Source organism: Tachysurus fulvidraco, chromosome 6, assembly GCF_022655615.1.
Source record: "Tachysurus fulvidraco isolate hzauxx_2018 chromosome 6, HZAU_PFXX_2.0, whole genome shotgun sequence".
In the NCBI taxonomy this organism is placed as follows: Eukaryota; Metazoa; Chordata; class Actinopteri; order Siluriformes; family Bagridae; genus Tachysurus; species Tachysurus fulvidraco.
In genome coordinates, this window is record NC_062523.1 from 31694786 (window position 1) to 31715991 (window position 21206).

Genomic DNA, 21206 nt, shown 5'->3' on the forward strand with positions numbered 1-21206 from the left:
TAGTGTTGGTTATGTGTGTTAGTGTGTTAGTGTTGGTTATGTGTGTTAGTGTTGGTTATGTGTGTAGTGTGTTAGTGTTGGTTATGTGTGTTAGTGTTGGTTATGTGTGTTAGTGTGTTAGTGTTGGTTATGTGTTAGTGTGTTAGTGTTGGTTATGTGTGTAGTGTGTTAGTGTTGGTTATGTGTGTTAGTGTGTTAGTGTTGGTTATGTGTGTTAGTGTGTTAGTGTTGGTTATGTGTGTTAGTGTGTTAGTGTTGGTTATGTGTGTTAGTGTGTTAGTGTTGGTTATGTGTGTTAGTGCTCTCCTCCCAGATTGTTCAGCTCTCAGATAGACTTCCAGGTCAGAGGGAGCATGTGGTCTCGGAGCCGTCACCCTTCTACGTGGTCACATGACGGGGGGCAGCGGGTGGTCATGTTTATGTACAGTACTTGTTAGAAAAACTAAAGTATTATTTAAATAAATGAACTATGAACTAAATATGAAACCCAAGTGTTTAAGTTTACATCACTAACTGGGTTAAATGTTCAGTTCTCACAAAAGTCCACAAACTAACTGTGTTTACATGAACTGAGCAACTCCACACTGTTTACAGGTAACTAATACAGTGGGCGTGTCATGTGAGAGGGGGCGTGGTCTTTAACTTAATGAACTTTAAACTGATTTCATGTTGAATGTTATAGAAATGTTTAAAAAAAAGTTTTATTTATTTATTTATTTTAATACAAGGAGACAACATAAAGTTACATCGTAACTGTGGCTCTCCATTAAAATTTGCTCTAGGGCTGATTCTCTCTCTGTCTGTCGGTCTGTCTGTCTCTCTATCTCTTTGTCTGTCTGTCTCTCTCTTTCTGTCTGTCTGTCTCTCTCTCTATCTCTTTCTCTCTGTCTGTCTCTCTCTCTATCTCTTTCTCTCTGTCTGTCTCTCTATCTCTTTCTCTCTGACTGTCGGTCTCTCTCTTTCTGTCTGTCTCTCTCTCTCTATCTCTTTCTGTCTGTCTCTCTCTCTCTTTGTCTGTCTGTCTCTCTATCTCTGTCTGTCTGTCTCTCTCTCTCTCTCTCTCTGTCTGTCTCTCTCTCTCTATCTTTTTCTCTCTGTCTGTCTGTCTCTTTCTGTCTGTCTGTCTCTCTCTCTCTATCTCTTTCTCTCTGTCTGTCTGTCTCTTTCTGTCTGTCTGTCTCTCTCTATCTCTTTCTCTCTGTCTCTCTCTGTCTGTCTGTCTGTCTGTCTGTCTCTGTCTCTCTCTCTCTCTCTCTCTCTCTCTCTCTCTCTCTCTCTCTCTCTCTCTCTCTCTCTCTCTCTCTCGTGTGTGTCAGGTGATGACCACGAGGCTGCCGCTTTAATCCTCATAGAAAAAATGTACCAAACGGGGAGGAGTGATGATAAAATCCGTGCACACACACACACACACACACCCACATAGAAGTGGATTTTTTAAAACTTATCACACGCTCCGCTTGAGTTGAAGAGGTTGAGGATGAGGAGGATGGTGCTGATGAAGGCATTGGTGTTTTGGTGCCTGCTCTCTGCGGTCTCGCGCGGAGTCCAGTCGCAGTTTCCGCGCGCGTGCAGCACGGTGGAGGCGATCGACTTGAAGCGCTGCTGTCCGTCTCCGAGCGCCGATACCGATGACGCGTGCGGCGCGCGCTCCGGACGCGGGGTCTGTGATTCCGTGCGCACGGACACGCGGCCGTGGGGGGGGACGTACACGCTGCGTAACGTGGATGACCGCGAGCGCTGGCCGACCAAGTTCTTCACGCAGACCTGCACGTGTTTCGGTAAAACGCCGCTCTGCTTTTCTCTAATCACTGTTGAACTTTAAACACAATCAGTGGAGAGAAATATAATAATATACACAGATATATCCAGTAAGACTGCAGAAAAGTATGCGCAATCTAGGGTTCAGTATATAACACACACACACACACACACACACACATATTATTTGATTGCTTGATCCATCACGCGCCCCATTGTGTATCCGCTAAAGCTCTTAATCCGGTCTGCACTCAAACCTGTTTGTGTGTTATTATATTGTTTGTGTGTTATTATATTGTTTGTGTGTTATTATATTGTTTGTGTGTTATTATATATCGTATTTGTTGTGCTTTAGGTCTGAATGTGATGCTCATTGTCCTCCTTGTCAGGTAATTTTGCTGGCTATGACTGTGGTGAGTGTAAGTTTGGTTGGACTGGACCCAACTGCAATCTACGCAAGGCTCCTGTGATCCGGAAGAACATCATGTCTCTGAGTGAGGACGAGCGGCGGATCTTCCTGGATGTGCTTCAGCGTTCCAAACACACCATACACCCCCAGTATGTCATCGCCACCGAACACTGGCTCGGCCTGATCGACCGCCAAACCAATCAGACACGCTTCAGTAACATCACTGTGTACGACCTGTTCGTCTGGCAACACTACTACTCCGTGAGGGACACACTGCTTGGTGAGGAAGGGTCAAAGGTCATCATTAAGGGTTAGATATGCCATGTTGCTAGAGGAACTTTAGAGATCAGAAGTCACATTACGATTGATGTTAAAGCTTAAATTCAGTGGTTAATATTAAGGGATAATGTTTAAACTTGAGGTTTGGGTTTAGTCTAAGAGATTAGTATTTAGTCTTGAGGTTTGGGATTAGTAATAGAGATTAACGTTTAGCTTTGAGGTTAATGATTAGCATCAGGGATTATTTTTAAATGTGAGGTTAGTGGCTAGTGTTGGATTCATGTTTAAGATTGAGATTAGTGGTTAGTACTAGGGATTAGTCTTTAGGCATGAGGTTAGTTTGTCTTAGGGATTCATGTTTAAGGCTGAGGTTAGTGTTTAGTTATAGGGATTATGGTTGAAGTTAAACACATTGAAAACACAATAGTTTAGATCATAAATTGAAATTCTTACTTTGCAAATCTCCCTTACAAAAGGATAAAAATAAATAATAGAAATTAAATGTATCAAAAAATATATATACATATTAGTTAGTGTTTAATATTAGGGATTAATGTTTAGGCTTGATTTCAGTGTTTAGATTTAGGGATTAGTAATTATTGCCTGTGATTAATGTTTTGGCTTGAGGTTAGTGTTTGGTGTTAATTTGGCTCCGTTGGGGTTAGGGTTAGTGTTTGGGCTTGGCACTAGGGATTAGACTTAATGTTACAGGTTACACACACGGTTTTAGAAATCTTAAAAACTTTACAAATATGATTCAAATCAAGCAGCTTCATTCCTTAAATAAACCTACTTTTAACATTAGATTATAGCAGAAGTATATTTAACATGGGGGTTGACTTTCAGGTCCTGGGCGGCCATTCAAAGCCATCGATTTCTCCCATAAAGGCCCCGCCTTCATCACCTGGCACAGGTACCATCTCCTGAGTCTGGAGCGAGACCTTCAGGTGTGTAACACTAACACTGCAGAGTCTTCTAAAGAGTTGGCTTATATATGTGTTTAAGTTGAATTTCTGGGCTCCATATAAGCCAATAAGACGACTTCATCTGTTATTATTCAGCAGCTTGTAAAATAGAATTATATTATTTTGCTTTTTAATATCATGTGCACAGCTTAAAGATGCCACAAGGTCATGAAGGTCATTTACATCCATGTTTTTGTTGATGTATTGATGTAAGAAAATGACTCGAGCGTCTAGGGTTCCTATCAGTTAACAGGGTCATGTTTATGTTTTTAATATCGTCCTCAAATGGCTTTCCATGTTGAACATATTCACACTTCTGACTCTCTGTGTACTTCTTTCTGTCTTTAGAAACTGATAGGTGATGACAATTTTGCTATTCCTTATTGGAATTTTGCAACGGGTGGCTCCGAGTGCGACATCTGCACTGATGACCTTTTAGGAGGAGAAGACCCTGGTGACCCGTCACTCATCAGCCCTAGATCACCGTTCAGTGACTGGGGAATCGTGTGTGACAGGTTTGTATTCACACTTCACTAAAGTCCATCAGTGGTTCTGTGACATGGGGATTAGTGAGTTTAAGGCTCAATGCTAATAAATATATATGTACTACATACATAGTGCTCCAGCACACAGTGTTTAGGACACCGCCGCACTCGTGGACTTGTTTATTTGGAATAAGGTGAAGACGCTCACGTGGGACAGAATGTTTATGTACACATTCTGTTTGCGAATGTAGTCCGTCTGCAGTGACACCATTTTGAAGTGTCAGTGAAAGTTGTGTATTGTGTTTTCTGTTTTCCTCGGCGTTGCAGCTTGGACGAATATAACCGTTTGGTGACGCTGTGTAACGGGACAAGAGAGGGACCTTTGCGTCGCGGCTTGAAGGAAAGAGGCAACATTACTTTGCCAACGATGGACAACGTGCGCAGCTGCCTCCAGTTGCGGGACTTCGACAGACCGCCATATTTTACCAACTCCACCTTTAGCTTCAGGTGCAGCACACACAGAGATCCAGTTTAGTTCTCTTGATGTTCATTGGATGTTTATGAATATCGTGTATATGTTTAGAATATGCATTATAATAATTACACCAAACCTACCTATTTTTATATCAGTGGTCTATTGGTACTCCAGGTTCTTCCCCCAGTTTAAAGAGCTACATCACATCTCTAGATTGTCTTTAGTGTGTGAGAGTGTGTGAGATTGTACTTGTGCCCTGAAAGACCACAGACGCCCAAAATGGTAATGGCAAAATGGTAGCTTTAACATGAGTTCCTCCCCACGTGTCATTGCACACTGTTTTGTTTCACAGAAATGCGTTGGAGGGGTTCGATAAAGCAGACGGAGAACTCGACAGCGCTGTGACTGGTTTACACAACCTCGTCCATGACTTCCTGAGTGGCACCAACGCACTTTCCCACTCGGCCGCCAACGACCCCATCTTTGTGGTGAGAAATCAGAATCCGAGTCAGTTTCATTGCCATTCTTTTCAGCGAAACCATTTCCCATTACTCCCGTTTTACCTCACCAGTCTATGACATAGCAGGGTTTAGTTTCTGCTTTTCTGTGTGAACTAGTTAGGATAGAGCTGTATGTGTCTCTTAGATAAAAACCCAGACAGATGAACAGTGATGACAGAGATGATCATCTTTTATCTCCTTCAGGTGTTACATGCCTTCACTGATGCCATATTTGAAGAATGGCTGCGTCGCTTCCCAAAAAATGACAGTTTTCCTGAGGAAATGGCTCCAATCGGCCATAACCGCCATTTTAATATGGTTCCCTTTTTTCCTCCGATCACAAACGAGGAACTCTACATTCCATCTGTGGAGCTGGGCTACTCCTACCAGATCGACCTCGGAGGTACACATGCTAGTTTTACAAAAGGCACTTATGTTAACATTTATGCCATAATGTCACTCCAGTTGCTAACATTATGCTATCCTTACACAAGTTTAACACTAGCATTATGCTAACTTCACATCAAAACATGAACCATATAGCAACACCCTCGCAATTACCTGGAACACCAAAGCAACTCACTACAAAGACCGTAGTAATGACCTGAGTACACTGATTAAAAAATTCTTACATCTCGTGTGTGTGTGTGTGTGTGTGTGTGTGTTGCAGATGCAGGTCAATCCCCAGCCGTATTCATTGTTGCCGGCTCCTGCCTCGCTCTTTTCGTCCTCCTCCTCCTTATGGTTCTGTACGCACGACAGAGACACAGAAGCGAGTACGAGCCGCTCGTCAGCGTTGGTTATCCTGCTGTGAAATACACCGAGGTCGCCTGATTAAACTCACACAATCTTAAATGCAGTATTTTTAGTTAAGGCACTGCTGCAGACTGAACACGCTAGCAAAAGAGCAATACAACTAACATGAGTCATGCTAGCTGGCTAATTATCAGTCCAGTCAGCATGCTAATTCATTCCTTACACAAACCTCACGCTAACATAATGCTGATGTTTCACTAACTCCAACTCTTTAGCATGCTAGAACGAGTAAGTCAATAAATCCTGAATGTAGATTACTTTTTGAATGATTTACTTTCTAAATGCTTTAGACTTGGCACACAACAACTTTGACAATTCATAAGCCATTGTTTTAACTTTTACTAGTTCTATTACACTTGAATGAACACATCTATGTGAAGCCAATCTCACTGGATTCTGTGAATTTCAGCCTTATATTTACAGTTTTCTGTAAATTCCTGTTATAAAAACAAATGTGTGCTATGTCAATTGCTAATAATAAAACTGTGTGATTTTGTTATTCTTTAAACTTCTCTCACTTACTTTTTTAAATGGTTGCATTTTTAATTAAGTTTATTTAACAACAAAACAGAGTGTAGCCAAATTCAACTTGCTAATGTTACTATAATTAGCCACTGGCTATTTTACAAGCCATGTACAAAAAAATTAAAACTCTTTATTAAGTCTATGTCACACGTGTGTTTATGTCACGTGTGTGTCTATGTCACGTGTGCGTCGCACAGGTGTCTCATCATGTTTACACTGCAAATGTAATTTCTCTGTCAAACAGCAGAGGGCGACAAACTGCGTATTCCCAAACATCTGAATACAATATAGAGCAAAGCTACTTAAAACTCCACATGAAAGTTCATAAAAATTAATCACAGTGTTAAAGATGTTTTTATAGTTGCATTAAGTCGTATTAATGAATCAGGCTTTCAAAGACATTTCTGTTTATTTCTGCATTGAAATGAAAATTAACATGTGAAATGAGCTTTCTGTAGTTATGCGACATGTTTTAGCATCGATAAGGCACTCAGACTTGGAAATAAGATTCCTTTATGAATTACATTAGTCACACATATATGTATTTATACGCCGGCCACTTTAATAGGAATACCTGTACACCTGCCTGTACGTGTGGTGGCAGAGCAAACAAATAAGCTCTCTTTATAAGTGTGGGATGTAATAGCCTGGTGGTCACAGTGTTCGACTACTGACCGGAAGGTTGTGGGTTCAAATCCTAAGGTTCACCAAGCTGACATAAAATGTAAAGTGAGCAGAAAACAGTGAAGTGGATAAACACAGTTGAACAGAGCTACATGTTAAGAAATGCATGGATGAACACAGGCACCTGTTCCTATTTAAGTGGCCACTGACTTATTATCTTTTTTTTGCATTGTGTGTCTATATGAATTTTAATGTGAATTACAGATAAGAATTAAGATGCATTACATCTCTCAACACCACCACAGCAAAGTGCTTCGTGTACATTCTACATGTTTTATATTTTGGTGCGTAAATGATTTTTTTTATTTTCTGCTCAAAACATGGTTGTCATCTGATCTCTGTTTAAACACAGACACACACACACACACACACACACACACACACACACACACACGACTGTGTATTGAAGTTTCACGAGGCTTCATTTCTTTCATAGACTCCAACCATAACCACATTCATTAATGTTACATCCTGGTACCGAAGCAGACTTCTGTTCGTTTTTTTACTGTTTAATTCACACAAACTGACATTTGAAGGTGCAAAATATCCCTTTTTTTGTTCATTTTCTTTAAAAAAAAAAAAAAAAGCAGATATTTTGTTAGGTTAAGACTCAATTATAGCTGTAAATTCTTCAGGATTATGTCTCTATGGGATCTCGAAGTCACTTGTGAAGTAGAACACATTTTCTCTAGGATCTCCCTGTATTTAGCTCCATCCAGCTTTTCCTCTACCCTTATGATCCATTTGCACATTCAAGCTGACGTGATGCTCCCACCACCATGCTTCAGCATTAAAAACCAAAATATTTCATTTTACATGATATTAAAATTTGATTGTTTCAATTCCAGGTTATAACACTCCAAAATGTGGAGAAGTTCAAGAGCATGAATATTTATCCAAGATACTTTATTAATTAATTTTTATTTCTGTTATTCTTGCACTAATGTGGAAATATCTGGTGAACAGAGCAAGTGGATTGTATATGTTCTGGACATTGACACTTTACTCCACCCCCAAGAAAAGTATTAAATATGAACTAACTGCTAACTGTAAAGTGGCTGAAACTGAATGCTAACGTGGTCTCTGACAGGCAGGATTCAGGCACCTGGGTAAACAAGCTGACCAGCCCAAATTCTACTCAAAGCACCTTTAAAATGGTCCTAAAAGAAGTGTGTTAACCAAAAGGATGTTAAAGACACAATGAAAGCAGGAAAAATCGCAGTGGTTATTAACTGGAGATAAAAGAAGAAACTGAAGAAGAAATAAACGACGGAGGTGAACATCCATTTAGTCGGTTTTCACTTTCTCCATCCTGCAGTCCTCGAGCCACCTTATACTAATGAACACAGAGGGCTGTAAGTATTAACTCTGCTGATCGAGAGATGTGAGGATGGACAGAACCAACAGAAGGAGGAGGAGGAAGTTGCATGGGTGGAGGCGTGAGGTGGAGGACTCTTCTGTCTTTGGGTTTTCAGTGTAGAGAGGGGGAACCGGAGGAACACACGACTCCATACAGCCACTCCCACTTCCCGATCCACTCATCTCATCACCTGAAAGAGAGAGAGAGAGAGAGAGAGAGAGAGAGAGAGAGAGAGAGTGAAAGAGTTGCCACCACACGGTTAATATTCTGCAGAAGTTGCTGCACCGTGTCTCACTGGTGTCATCGTCGTGCGTCTGGTAGCCGTTGTAAGCTCGCCTTAGTGTGCTGGCCACCGCCGGGTAATCGAAAAGCAATTCATCAAAGGCTTCAGAGACGTTCCTGAGACAAAAGGAGAAAGAAGGTATGAAGCAGATGTGAGGTGTAAAATGATCCACACTGCTCCATGTGTTGGTGTGATCAACTCACCAGTCTTGTGTCCCTGCGTCCCAGCAGCTCGTCTCCTCGGCTCCTGCCGCTACGTTCTCATCCTGACACACAATCTCAGGCAGCGACGACCAGAACGACTTAAACTGGGACAGTTTCGCCTTAACATCCAATACCTGTGATGCACGCACACACACACACACACACACACACACACACACACACACACACACACACACACAAATAATTAAATATAGTTCCCTTGTGTCTCTGTGGGTCCATCAGCAAGAACAGAATGAAGCGGTGATGAATGAAGAGCTGATTTCTTCAGAGCTCCGAGTGCAGTGACAGTCGAGTCTGTATTCCATCAGAACTTCCATCTACATTTCTGTCCCTTTAGAGAAGGAACTTAAAGTCGGGGTTTTGCGTGATATGAAATCGTCGTTACTGTTCAAAAAAATCTGCTTTACAAAATGCAACAAAAACAAAACAAAACACACGGACTCGGTCGGCCTCGTCTTGTTTACTTTGGCGCGGTTCGGCTCGCTAAGTGATAGTTATTGTGGAATTTGCCGAAAACTATAATTACATAACAGCACGGTTTCGCCCTGAATAAATAAGTAAAAGTACTTAAACTGGGTCACATAAAAAAGCAGACACATGACAGCAATCTGTTTGTCTTTTGTGTCTAAATTCAATTCAGTCAAGAATCGATATTTCTACACAGATACATATAATCACATAAGATCTCAGCAGTTTAGGTTTAGTTCCAGGTTGAGGCGTTATACCTGGGATTAGGATCAGGATTAGGGTCAGGATTAGGATCAGGATCAGGATTAGGATCAGGATTAGGATCAGGATTAGGATTAGGATTAGGATTAGGATCAGGATTAGGATTAGGGTCAGGATTAGGATCAGGATTAGGATCAGGATTAGGTTCAGGATCAGGATCAGGATTAGGGTCAGGATCAGGATTGAGTGTCAGGCTTCTATTATTATTAGGTTAATGATTATACTTCCAGCCAGGTTTAGGAATTAAGACTTGGACAAATATTTAATTTGTGGTCAAGATTAGCATTAATATTTCATTGTGTAATAATTTTATGGGTCAATTTGAAGTAATAGTGAGACAAATCATGAGGTATGTGTTATTTTAGGTCAGTTAAAATAAACCATAAATCATCCTGAGAGTGTTAGAACACTGAAACATCACACAACACTAAATATAAACCCAAATGTGCAGTGTGGGTAAGAACACTCTGTCTGTGGAAGTGGTAGACCACAGTCAGTTCACACACACATGCACACACAAACACACACACACACACACACACACACACACACACACACACACACACACACACACACACACACTCCAACTGCAGGAAACTGATGTAACAGTCTACACCACACGGATCATCAAAATTCCACTAAAATTACAGGCATTTTTTATTAAAGGTAAAAGAATCCAACGCTACAAAATAGAGAGAGAGAGAGAGAGAGAGAGAGAGAGAGAGAGAGAGAGAGAGAAAGAGAGAGAGAGACGTCTAACATAAAGAAACTGGATTTGTTTCAGGTTTAAATAATGTGTTCCTGAAATATATTAAGATCAGGGTTCTGTGTCAGGGTCGTACTCAGAGCTCTGTGTGTATTCAGAAAGTTCCTCATATTCAGATTATTCAGACGACTTTAAGTGATTATTCTTGAGTAGAAACATATAAAGGCTGTTTTCCGACACGCCTTTAAACTCAATCACCTTTAAGGCTGAAAAATCTCAGGGATAGAAAATGCAGACTGAAGATAGAAACAGGATGTAAAATAAAAACTATAACAGACTAATACGATGAGATGGGGGAGAAGATGGCGAGTGTTTGGTTAAATCTCACAGAAGAATATGGCTGATGTGTTACTGTATGAACAGAGCGAGTCCATCTCTGGTTTAATTCATCATAACGGCTTCACACTCCATAGAGATGCACGTGATCCAGCACATCTTACTGTTCTGTATTTTTTGTATTGTCCATTTCATAAAAACTTTGCTAGCTAACTGGCTAATAGCATATTCAACTTTTTTTTTAGCAATTGCTAATTAGTAGCTAGTGTTTTTTTATGTAGAGTTGATATAATTTTGCTATTAGAGCTGTAAGTTGTATGTCACATGTTAGTGTTTATTTTAGCTTAACGGTAGCGATCTGTGTTAATCATGTAGTCTGTGCAACTCTGCTGTCTGACTTCACTGCAATAAAGTTATTAATGTAGCAAAACTTTACTAGTTTTTGTAGGTTTGTTCCAGTCGACTCGGTCGTTGTAAATCTGGCATCGAAAGCGCCGGAGACGTCACGAGAAACTCTGATCTTTTCCAAAAGCTTTGGCTGACCACAACCACGAAAAACCTGCAATTACACAGAAAGAAAAAATGGAAAAGGAAGAAAATCAGAATTTTGCATTCATGAGTCACATAAGTCGTACAATTTTACCTAAACTGCGCTCTCTAGAGCATAGCGCTAGAGGTCACTTGTGTTTAGTATCTCATGCATTAATAGCTAAACTCTTAGCTAAGGCTGTCAGCATTAAGGATTTAAATAAGTTCAAATGAAGTAAATTCCACATCACAGACATGCAGCTGTGATCTAACGGGAGAAATGTGACCAACTTTATACGACAGCTCCATGGTTTTCTCCTGCATTGTCATGATGGCGTCTGAAATCTTGACGTCGATCGGCTCCATGACGGACTCGATGTTAAGCGGTCCTTCGAGTCTCTCAATCAGCAGCAACATCGCGTCTGGGAAGAAACAGAAATGCTGTGTTTTTGTTTAAAGATACAGAGAAACGATTGCTGTGTTAATTTACTAATTCTCTCATTCATTGTCTACCGCTTATCCGAACTTCTCGGGTCACGGGGAGTCAGGCGTCATCGGGCATCGAGGCAGGATACACCCTGGACGGAGTGCCAACCCATCACAGGGCACACACACTTTCATTCACTCACACACACACACACACACACACACTACGGACAATTTTCCAGAGATGCCAATCAACCTACCATGCATGTCTTTGGACCGGGGGAGGAAACCGGAGTACCCGGAGGAAACCCCCGAGGCACGGGGAGAACATGCAAACTCCACACACACAAGGTGGGAATCGAACCCCGACCCTGGAGGTGTGAGGCGAACGTGCTAACCACTAAACCACTGTGTCCCCTAATTTGCTAATTATTTGTGAAATATTTCATTGTTAGAACAGGAAATCAAAAGCGAAATAGTTATGAACAAGAAGATCTGCGTATAACAAATACCTCACGTTAGCAGTGCTAGTTTTAATAATTACATTTTACAAAGAAATGTAAAACAAGGGATTGTGATCTATCAGTATTGTTCCTTCCTCACTATGTCCTTCTTCCTGATTTGATTAGTTTGGTCATTAATTTGCACTTCATGTGACTGGACTGTTTCTCTCCAGTCGATCATACTGAATAGCACAGAAAGCTTCAGTGGCAACAGTGAAACTAACACTGCTAATAATCACGGAGGCCACAGGAGAACGAAGCCATGACTTTTCATCTGATGCCTGCTGAGATATCACTGTTCAGCGTGTATAATAAAGAAACGCATACAGGTGAGTTTCGGTTTTTTTTGCTAACTAGCTAATTAAAATGCTCACTTGATGAGTTGGAGATCACTTGTAGAATTTTAACTTTAAAAAGTATAAATAATTTCTCCCAGCCATAAACGCTTGTTTGTTTTATTACATTTACATTTCTGGCATTTAGCAGAGGCTCTTATACAGAGCGACGTACAAATGATCTCATTTTATACACCTGAGACACTGTGGGTTACGACCCTTGCCCCAGGGCCCTGCAGCAGCACCTTGTGGACATTTTCCAGGGTCAGTTCTTGTCTCAGATTTTGACACTGTTTCTACTCTAGAAGGTTTTAATTCACAATCATCTTTCATATAGTTTGTCAAACTTCCTATTTTTATAAAATAAAAATGGCTCCTGTTCGGGTGTCTGACATTTGTCTCTCTCTTTCTCTCGTCATTTTCCGTCTACTCAAATCTTACTCTTTGATTGCAGATCTCTTGTTGAATAATCTCAGCTTAGTGCCCACTCTTTCTCCCCACGGTAAAATTCACCCCTGTCACGTTCACGCTCGCAGTGTCGAGGTGAACGAGGGCGAATCTCGGTGGTTTTTGTCCCAAACACAAGGACACTTTCCTTGCTCTTGTGCTCTGGTTCCCAATTTATTTTTGTAACGTTAAATCCATCCAAACTGCCCGTAAAGCCACAAAAATGTTTGAGGAAATCCTTCTCTTCCTGGAAACGTGCATTTTATGCATATTTTGGGATTACGTTAACGCCACCAAACCAGCCAGTGCGTCATGTGGACAGAACGGTCCTGTCTGCTAAGATGCAGAGAGTAAACTTTCCCAATGAGACATATTTAATAACGATATTATACATAAATCTGAGACGAAGGAATTGGATATGAAACCTGACGTCAAAGTAACACTGATTTTACTTCAAATTAATAAACAAGTTGTTTTCTGTTTATGGTGAGAGAAAGTGAGGAGGGTTTCTATTGGAGCAACGTAACCCAGGACGAATGATATCTCCATGATCCTGGGTGGTGAATGTTCATCAACAACCCCATAAAGAACAAGTCACGCCAATTTAACACACTGCTTTATTATTATTATTATTATTATTATTATTAAAAGGAGCACAAGAATAAATGTGTTCCCCAGAGGAGTGAAACCCACGTGCGATGCTTCCCTAATCCCTGCAGTTATAACATTTCTTTGAGTTTCTTTGCGTTTCCTGTCAGAAGATTCTAAAATACTCAAACCAGCCCGAGTAACACGGTGATCATCCACAACACACTCCTGAAGCTCTCTGCTTGTATCTGGGCTGATCTTGTACGGAATGTGTGTGTGTGTGTGTGTGTGTGTGTGTGTGTGTGTGTGTGTGTGTGTGTGTGTGTGTGTGTGTGTGTGTGTGTGTGTGGTTAAGAGTAGCACAGCTGTAAGCCATTATCCTCAACCTACATCTGTTCCTCTGTCCACTTATTCACGTTTATTTAACCTCCAAAATAAAATAAAACCAAACCGCGAAGGTCACATAAACACTCATTATATATCCATTTATGCCTCATTCAGCCAGTGGCCTATATAGTGAGAAGGGTGTGTGGTTTAGGACAACATCCTCAGTGTACAGCTTATGGTAAGACATCTGTACTGATGTTTTTAACTGTGAGTAAGCTAGTCAAGTTAGCTGTGTGCAAGCTGGTAACCAGTGAGATCCTTACCGATGTAGCGTGTCCAGTCGTCATCCATTCCGAGTTGAGACCTTAAACAGAGCTTCAGGACATGAAGGCAATAATCTTTACACGGCTTCTGTGCCGTCGCACCCTGGCAGTACGGGCAGTAAAGCATTTCAGTGATGTTGCTAACGCATGATGTGCTTAAGTTCACCTGAGAGACAGGAAATGAAACGAATCAATGGTTGTGACAGAAATGATTCACTGTTCACTCACTCGTGCTTCACAGGAAGGAGACTTTCCTCATCCTGAACCTGCTAAACCCCATGAATGACACGTCCAGGGACGAGAGGTGATTAAAAAACATAAACATTCTGTAACTTCTCACTTTTTCATGTCACTAAGCCACCGTGCGCCCCGGCTAACAAACTATTCAGCTAAATAAACACAACTGGTTTATGCAGGTTACTACTGGTCTGGACCCTTAGCAAACATCACTACTTATCATTAGCTTGAATAAATATTAGCTAAACAAATTCCATTGTGAACATCAAAGAGAAAAGATAGCTAACCTTGGATGCATTGTTAGCCACTTCCTGTCCAAATCCGAGTCCTTGGACGAAGGTACGAGCTACGGCAAACGCCCTCGACACCTGAACTTTGACAGTTTTTGGCACGTCACCGAAGGGCTTGAGATCATCCATGTGTTTGTTCACGCACTCCATGTAATCGTCATTGATGTCATACTGTGAGTTCAGCAGCTGGAACATGCGCTCCATCAGACGCACCCAGAAATCTCCGATCGCCTCCTCCAGGTTCACATTTTCACCAGAGTAATAGTGTTTCAGTTCAGAAAACAGCTGCTGGAACACGTCTGCGTTCTGCGTGTACAGATCGCCGTAAGTGCGAAGGAACATCTCATTCAGCGAGCGTTCGGTTTTCTCCAGGAGCTCAAGGAAGAAATCTACCCAAAGGAAAATAAATTACAGCTCATCTCGTCAGGGACGTGTTTGATGACAATTAACAATTAGTTTCTACAATTTGAGGAAAACCTTCAAAATTTCGGATAAAATTATTTTAATAATTTCTCTACCACAGAATTGTGAATTTGTCAGACGGTATTTACAGTATTTAATCTATTTAGATATATATAGGTTTTATGAATGTCCCTAATATTTAATAAATACAATTTTGCAGTTGCAGTTTAGAATTATAAATAATGCACATGTAAGATTTAAATTTAAAAAAGAATCAATTAACATTACAGCTAATGTAGCTAGTTTTCTGCATGAGAGCATCCTCAGAAGTGTGTATGCAGCTTAGAGGGAACTGTAGAACATCACTTAAAGGATGTGATAAAGATTTTATCCCTAACCCTAACTTCTATCCCTAACCTTTGTCTTGGATGTTGTTAGCATTTGGGTGCTAATGAACAATGGTGATAAGCTAATGTAACAGACATGTACTGTCATGATTTTGTGTTTTGAGGTGTGAAGGATGTGTATCATATATTTTAGGGACAAACCGACTAAATTGTATTGTCATTTATGATAAGACAAACATTTATGTAAGGACAAGACATGATATTTGATGGCAGGTTTGCACATGTTTGAAGTTTACAGGTGACCTTTCTGTTTGCTAAACATGCTACAAATTCACTAGCTGCTAACTTAGCAACCAGTCGACTAGGATAATTTCTAATGTGCTGCAAAAAAGTATTACAGCACACTTAACACAAAATACAGCTTTACATCTGCTGGGAAGGTTGGAAATGTAACAGAAATAAGATTTTTTAACAACAACTTTTGTAATATTTAGCTCTATTAGCTAGTTTGTGATTCCCTACAAAAGCTAACTGCTTAGCTGATAAAACGATTAAAACAAGAGATCCACGTTTCTTTTAGCTTCTAAATGTAAAGAGAGAAGTCATACCATCAAACATTTTATATCTGGACTCAAATGTGTTCCTCAAGTCTTCAGTGGCCACATCCACAAACTTTTCAAACTCATGTTTACTTCTCTCAATGAAATTCATCTCCATTTCTGTGCTACAGCAAGTCCAGTTCTGCACACACACCTGCAGGTAGTCACCTGGACAAATAAAGCAAACATCACAAACATGAATTTTTAATATCCAGACCAAACGGCAGACTTCAAATGTAGCTGCTGATAAAACCTCAGCAACAACTGTACAAATTAATATAGAAGATAATGACAACATGCGTTGAGATATTCTAAGACTTTACGGTTCTAAAAACTTCACCCCATAATTATTATACTGTATGTATTGTAATGGCTCGTCTAGACAGAATAACGGCGCTCGTCTTACGAGGTCTTAAAAGTTAAGGAGATACTCTTCCATAGGAGAAAGATCTTGGTCCAGTCTTCTACTTTCAGCTCCTTTAAACGTTCTCACAAGTTTGCACATGTGGACCTCTTTAATTCACACCACAGGGTTTTATTTTAGTGTTTAAAGATGGTCATTTTTTGGTTATTATTTTAACCTCCTGGTAGAGGGAATTTTTTTTTTTTTTAAATTATTGCATTGCATCGGAGGTTGCAGTTCACCATAAAGATAGTTGTGGTGCAGACCAGAAATATTTGTGTTGTTTACATACTGCGGCTTGTCAGGTTCAAACTCACAATTTTCTGTTGCCCCAATAAAACTTTTATTTCTGTATTAAACAGACATTATACAAACATTTTAACCTGTAGTTTGGCTTGAGAGTGAAAAATAGGACAGAAATTCTTGCAGAGTTCAGCTGTGACAAGCTAGTTGTGGCTAATTAGCTATTCAGCGATATGTGCTAGCTATAAGTACTACACAGTGTGCTAATCATCGTGGTGCATTGACTGAAGTTAACGGATATCAGTACTCCAAATTCAGTTGTTCTAATTCCTAAGCATATCGGCGATCACGTTCAGTAACTGCTTTATCCTGGTCAGGATCAGGGGATGTGAAGCCTTTAAATAGAACCTCCATGCACAGAAACTTCACACAATGTGGAATATTAAGCGTGTAATATATCATTATAAAAACGTGTTTTTGAACTGAGTTTTCTTTCTGTCTTTTTTCTTTCATCTATCATGTTAAACTAAATCATGCCTTCTTCATGAGCATGAGTGTTATGATTTTTGGGGAAATCCAGTGTATAATTTGTTTGTGGCAAAACCTTGAATGCATTAAGTAATTCAACAGATACCTTCATTATAGATCAAGACTGTAAATTGTGTAGTTTTATTTCTGTCCACTTCCATGGTTACATGATGATATGTTTCATTCAAAATGACATTCTTTGCATGTTTTTTTTTTTTATTCAGCAAATTTCTCCCAAACCATATTCAGTCTTCGTGGCCATTTTAAGGCAAATATAGCCACCATGTTTAAACCTCCAGGGAACCAAAAATCATGATCACTTTCTATTTAGATCAGAATTGTCATTGTAGCCACACGATATGATATGAATAAACGAAGTAAAGCATTTTTGCTTGGTTCGTGTTTTTCCCCTCCTTCTTAAAAAGATATCCTCATACACCAAATAGAGCCTGAATCTGTGGGAGGCAGTGATGCAGTTGTTCTGTAAAATCTCAATAGTGCCTTCTTGAAATGGGAGAGAGAAGATGGGGAGGATTTACTCCTCTCAGTCTAGGTATTAAGGGTACAGGTGAGGTTCATGGCAAAACCGCTGATCTAATCAAAACAGTAAAGTGACCATCTGTTTTTTGACCTAAACCACTCAAGCAGGAGCTCCACACCTGATTCCACCTGAAGTGTGGCTCCTGCTTGAAAAGCTACACTAGCCCTTTGTGGATAAGATCAGACATCCCTGGTTTAGACCAATTCAGTGACTGATTCAGCTTTGTTGCCGATAAGGTCCAGTGTACTTAACGTGATCCAAGTCGAATAGCTGTGAGCCAGAATGAACAGCACTATAGACTTACAACACTGTCCTGTGGTGTACTATGGTTGGAATCGTTGGTCTTAAGTGACTGAGGTCTCCCAGGTGAAAAACACTTATAGTTGGAGCTGTTCAGTTTCCTTCACATTTTAAGTTCCTAAACATGAAATCCTGATTGAGGTCAATGAACAGCATTCCTGCACATGCCTGGTGTTACTAGGACCATATGCAGGGCAGTGGATGTAGAATTTTGCCCTGTTGGGGTGACAGAAGAATCGCATGGAGTCCAGTGATGGAGGAGTCTACTTTTAATATGTTCAGATGTTCAGAATTAGAGAGTCATCAGCAGATCGAGGACCCATTTGCAAGAGATTTAATTTTAACAATTAAAAAAATTTTTTTAAAAAAATTAAAAAGCCAACAATCCAAAACAATCCAATCCACTACGATAAAGCAAGCAGAGTTCAGTAAGGTTTGACAAGAACAAAATAAAGGTAAAACTAATTCAAGGTAAGACTTGTAGGTCCATAAAGGCAATCATCAATGACATTGTACATCATCCTCATTGTACAGTACAGATGAACTTCTACAAACACAAGGATTGGAAAAACTTTCCAATGAGACAAAGAAACAGCAGGTTACACAAACAAACTAATCAAGTGCGTCATAATAAGAACTCGTGTCAGGGTTATGGGCCTACAGAGATGACAGTCTCACAGTTCTGTGCCACAACCCTCATGCCACAGGACTGTAGACCTAACACCCAGCCATGAGGTCTGTATCTCAGGTGTCTAGTATATGATGCAGGTCTGTTCAGCTGTCTTGAGAGCTGCCATGTAACCTGATCTGACTGAAGTGTCACAGGTTTTCAGCAGCACCATAAACCAAATTTAAGATCTGCACATGAGTTGTGGGTCTGGGAGACAGTAAGCTCTAATAATGATGCTGATGTAGCTGAGATACAGAGACGTTAAAGGAGTCAAGGCAGGTAACAGCCTCCTCAAATATATTCCAGTGACAAAGCACTTCTGAAGTGCTGAGATGGTCCCTTCAGGCAAAGTTCTCATCTGTTGCACAACCGGTTTGGCAATTTGTGCAGATGGATGCTGGAATTAGCTTAGTAAAGCTCTAATCACACAAACATGTGGGGGCTTTGTACACTTCATGGATGTTGGTGTAAACAAGGTCCACTATGTTTACCACATTCTCAGTTTATATTCCAAACTCAACATGAACTGAATTGTTTTTTTGTATCTCAATAAAACGTGTTTGGATTGTGCAGTCTGAAGGTTCCTAACGGCTCCATACTGTCCACTTAGCATCAGACCTTCAAATTATTCATTACAACTCATGAAGGTCACTTCTTCATTTGTCCAAACACCTATTCACTAAACATTAGACTAATTGGCTTCTTCATATTTTAATGAAAGTTTAAACATGCAGCAAGTCATCAACGAAGAAACAAAGCTTCATGTGTGTGTGTGTGTGTGTGTGTGTGTGTGTGTGTGTGTGTGTGTGTGTGTGTGTGTGTGTTTGTGTGTGTTTCTGTTCACAATTTTTTACTACAGTGTTAAAAGAAGACAAAATGTAATCAAATAAACATTACTGAAAAATCTGACTTTATTTTTATGGTGTGTGATGGAACAGAAATAATGTGTAAACATTTAACATCTAACATTAACCATTATTAATGTAGTAATTCCAGTTATGTGATGGACATTCAGGAAGCTTCAGATGTTCCGTTATCAGTGAGAACTTGTTGGGTGGGTCATGTTACGTTAGCTATGGGAACAGAGATGCGTCTGATGTTTCCGTACATCTAAACAAGTTTTCCAGTAAGCCACGATTTTCTCACCTCATTATAAACAGAACTAGGGGATTGTCTTGATTTTTTTTTATATTGTAACATGACACAGACCATTTTATTCATTACCTACTTTATATTTAGTAACTAGAACTAGTTTGAAATTTCCACGGTAAAATTTCCATTCCAGTGTGATACAGACGACATGTTTTAGTTTTCTACAGCAGTATTTTTAGTGGTCGCAGTTTACATGCTGTCTGAGGGCCTTACAGTTTAACTACAGTTACAGTATAACTACAGTATAACTACAGTTACAGTATAACTACAGTATAACTACAGTATAACTACAGTTACAGTATAACTACAGTTACAGTATAACTACAGTATAACTACAGTTACAGTATAACTACAGTTACAGTATAACTACAGTATAACTACAGTATAACTACAGTATAACTACAGTTACAGTATAACTACAATATAACTACAGTAACTAAGTCATGGCCCAATGTTTAGAGAGTCTGACTCCTAAACCTAAGGTTGTGGGTTCGAGTCTCGGGCCGGCAATACCACGACTGAGGTGCCCTTGAGCAAGGCACCGAACCCCCCAACTGCTCCCCGGGCGCCACAGCATAAATGGCTGCCCACTGCTCCGGGTGTGTGTTCACGGAGCGTGGGTGTATTCACTGTGTGTGTTCACTGCTGTGTGTGTGTGCACTTTGGATGGGTTAAATGTAGAGAACGAATCTGAGTCTAGGTCACCGTACTTAGCTGTATGTCACGTCACTTTACACTACTCCTACGACTACATTAACACTGGAAACAGCATTTTTCATTTAACTGTAAAACGAGCTACTAACATTCAAACATTTCTGTTCCATAATTTTGTACGAAAAAGACTTTGATATGGAAAATTCAGATTTAAATAAGACTCAAAATATAATAAAACCTTTAAATGCACAGTTTACCGACTCTAAACGTGGTACTTGGTCACAACCACGAGGAACGATGCCGTTTGGACCCTTTTCTCTAAACTTTAACTTACAGTCAAAACCCTTTGTAATGAAAAATAAAAAAAATTATTAAAAGGACAAGATTTATTTAGTTTGTGATGCTGCAGTCAGTCTGGACGCCTCACGCGCTGTTGGTGCCACGTGCACCCGGTTATACGTGAGTGCATGTGTTTCTTACCTGCCGTGACATTCTCAGGGACGGTCCCGGAGCTGAAGCCCATGTCACCGTACACCTGTCTCACCGCGCTACACCCGGCGGGCGCGCTGTCCTCGGCGCGCACCAGCGCACAGAGCGCGCACAGAAGGAGCTCAGCGGCGCGCGCGAGAACCATCGCACATTCGGGTTATTAAGAAATCAAGAACAAAATAACTATTATAACGAAAAATATATACAGATCATCCAGCTCCACTTCCGGGTTGAGGGACCACCATCATCATCATCACCACCACCATAACCGTAGACGCGCGTGATGCCTCTCGAGCTGTTTGTTTGTAAGCGCGCGCACAAGACTGAGGCATCAATAAGA

The 21206-nt window shown here is 40.4% G+C and overlaps 2 protein-coding genes across 2 annotated transcripts; one reads left to right on the forward strand and one right to left on the reverse strand.

Moving 5' to 3' along the window:
• The first annotated feature begins 1352 nt into the window (after nucleotides 1–1352).
• dct (dopachrome tautomerase) lies at nucleotides 1353–6195 on the forward strand. Its single transcript, XM_027145411.2, has 8 exons — nucleotides 1353–1778; nucleotides 2148–2447; nucleotides 3293–3393; nucleotides 3760–3926; nucleotides 4224–4403; nucleotides 4724–4859; nucleotides 5076–5274; nucleotides 5542–6195. Exons 1-8 carry the CDS (start codon nucleotides 1478–1480, stop codon nucleotides 5703–5705), a joined length of 1548 nt encoding a protein of 515 aa, XP_027001212.1. The 5' UTR covers nucleotides 1353–1477; the 3' UTR covers nucleotides 5706–6195.
• Nucleotides 6196–6602: 407 nt separating this feature from the next.
• On the reverse strand, nucleotides 6603–21201 carry LOC113642087 (glypican-6-like). Its single transcript, XM_027145410.2, has 9 exons — nucleotides 20858–21201; nucleotides 15896–16054; nucleotides 14536–14927; nucleotides 14012–14177; nucleotides 11354–11484; nucleotides 10971–11093; nucleotides 8743–8876; nucleotides 8552–8655; nucleotides 6603–8446 (listed from the first exon to the last, which is right to left on the reverse strand). The coding sequence occupies exons 1-9, from the start codon at nucleotides 21009–21011 to the stop codon at nucleotides 8259–8261; spliced, it is 1551 nt and encodes a 516-aa protein (XP_027001211.1). The 5' UTR covers nucleotides 21012–21201; the 3' UTR covers nucleotides 6603–8258.
• Nucleotides 21202–21206: the final 5 nt, after the last annotated feature.

What these genes read in the sequence shown, in the direction of transcription:
- dct (XM_027145411.2), top strand. Translation starts at nt 1,478, where the DNA reads ATGAGGAGGATGGTGCTGATGAAGGCATTGGTGTTTTGGTGCCTGCTC. An exon ending in GCAGACCTGCACGTGTTTCG is followed by an intron (nt 1,779 to 2,147) that starts GTAAAACGCCGC and finishes CCTCCTTGTCAG; the next exon opens with GTAATTTTGCTGGCTATGAC. An exon ending in GTCTGGAGCGAGACCTTCAG is followed by an intron (nt 3,394 to 3,759) that starts GTGTGTAACACT and finishes TTCTGTCTTTAG; the next exon opens with AAACTGATAGGTGATGACAA.
- LOC113642087 (XM_027145410.2), bottom strand. Translation starts at nt 21,011, where the DNA reads ATGGTTCTCGCGCGCGCCGCTGAGCTCCTTCTGTGCGCGCTCTGTGCG. An exon ending in CAGATATAAAATGTTTGATG is followed by an intron (nt 14,928 to 15,895) that starts GTATGACTTCTC and finishes TCCTTTGGGTAG; the next exon opens with ATTTCTTCCTTGAGCTCCTG. An exon ending in GACGCAGGGACACAAGACTG is followed by an intron (nt 8,656 to 8,742) that starts GTGAGTTGATCA and finishes CTTTTGTCTCAG; the next exon opens with GAACGTCTCTGAAGCCTTTG.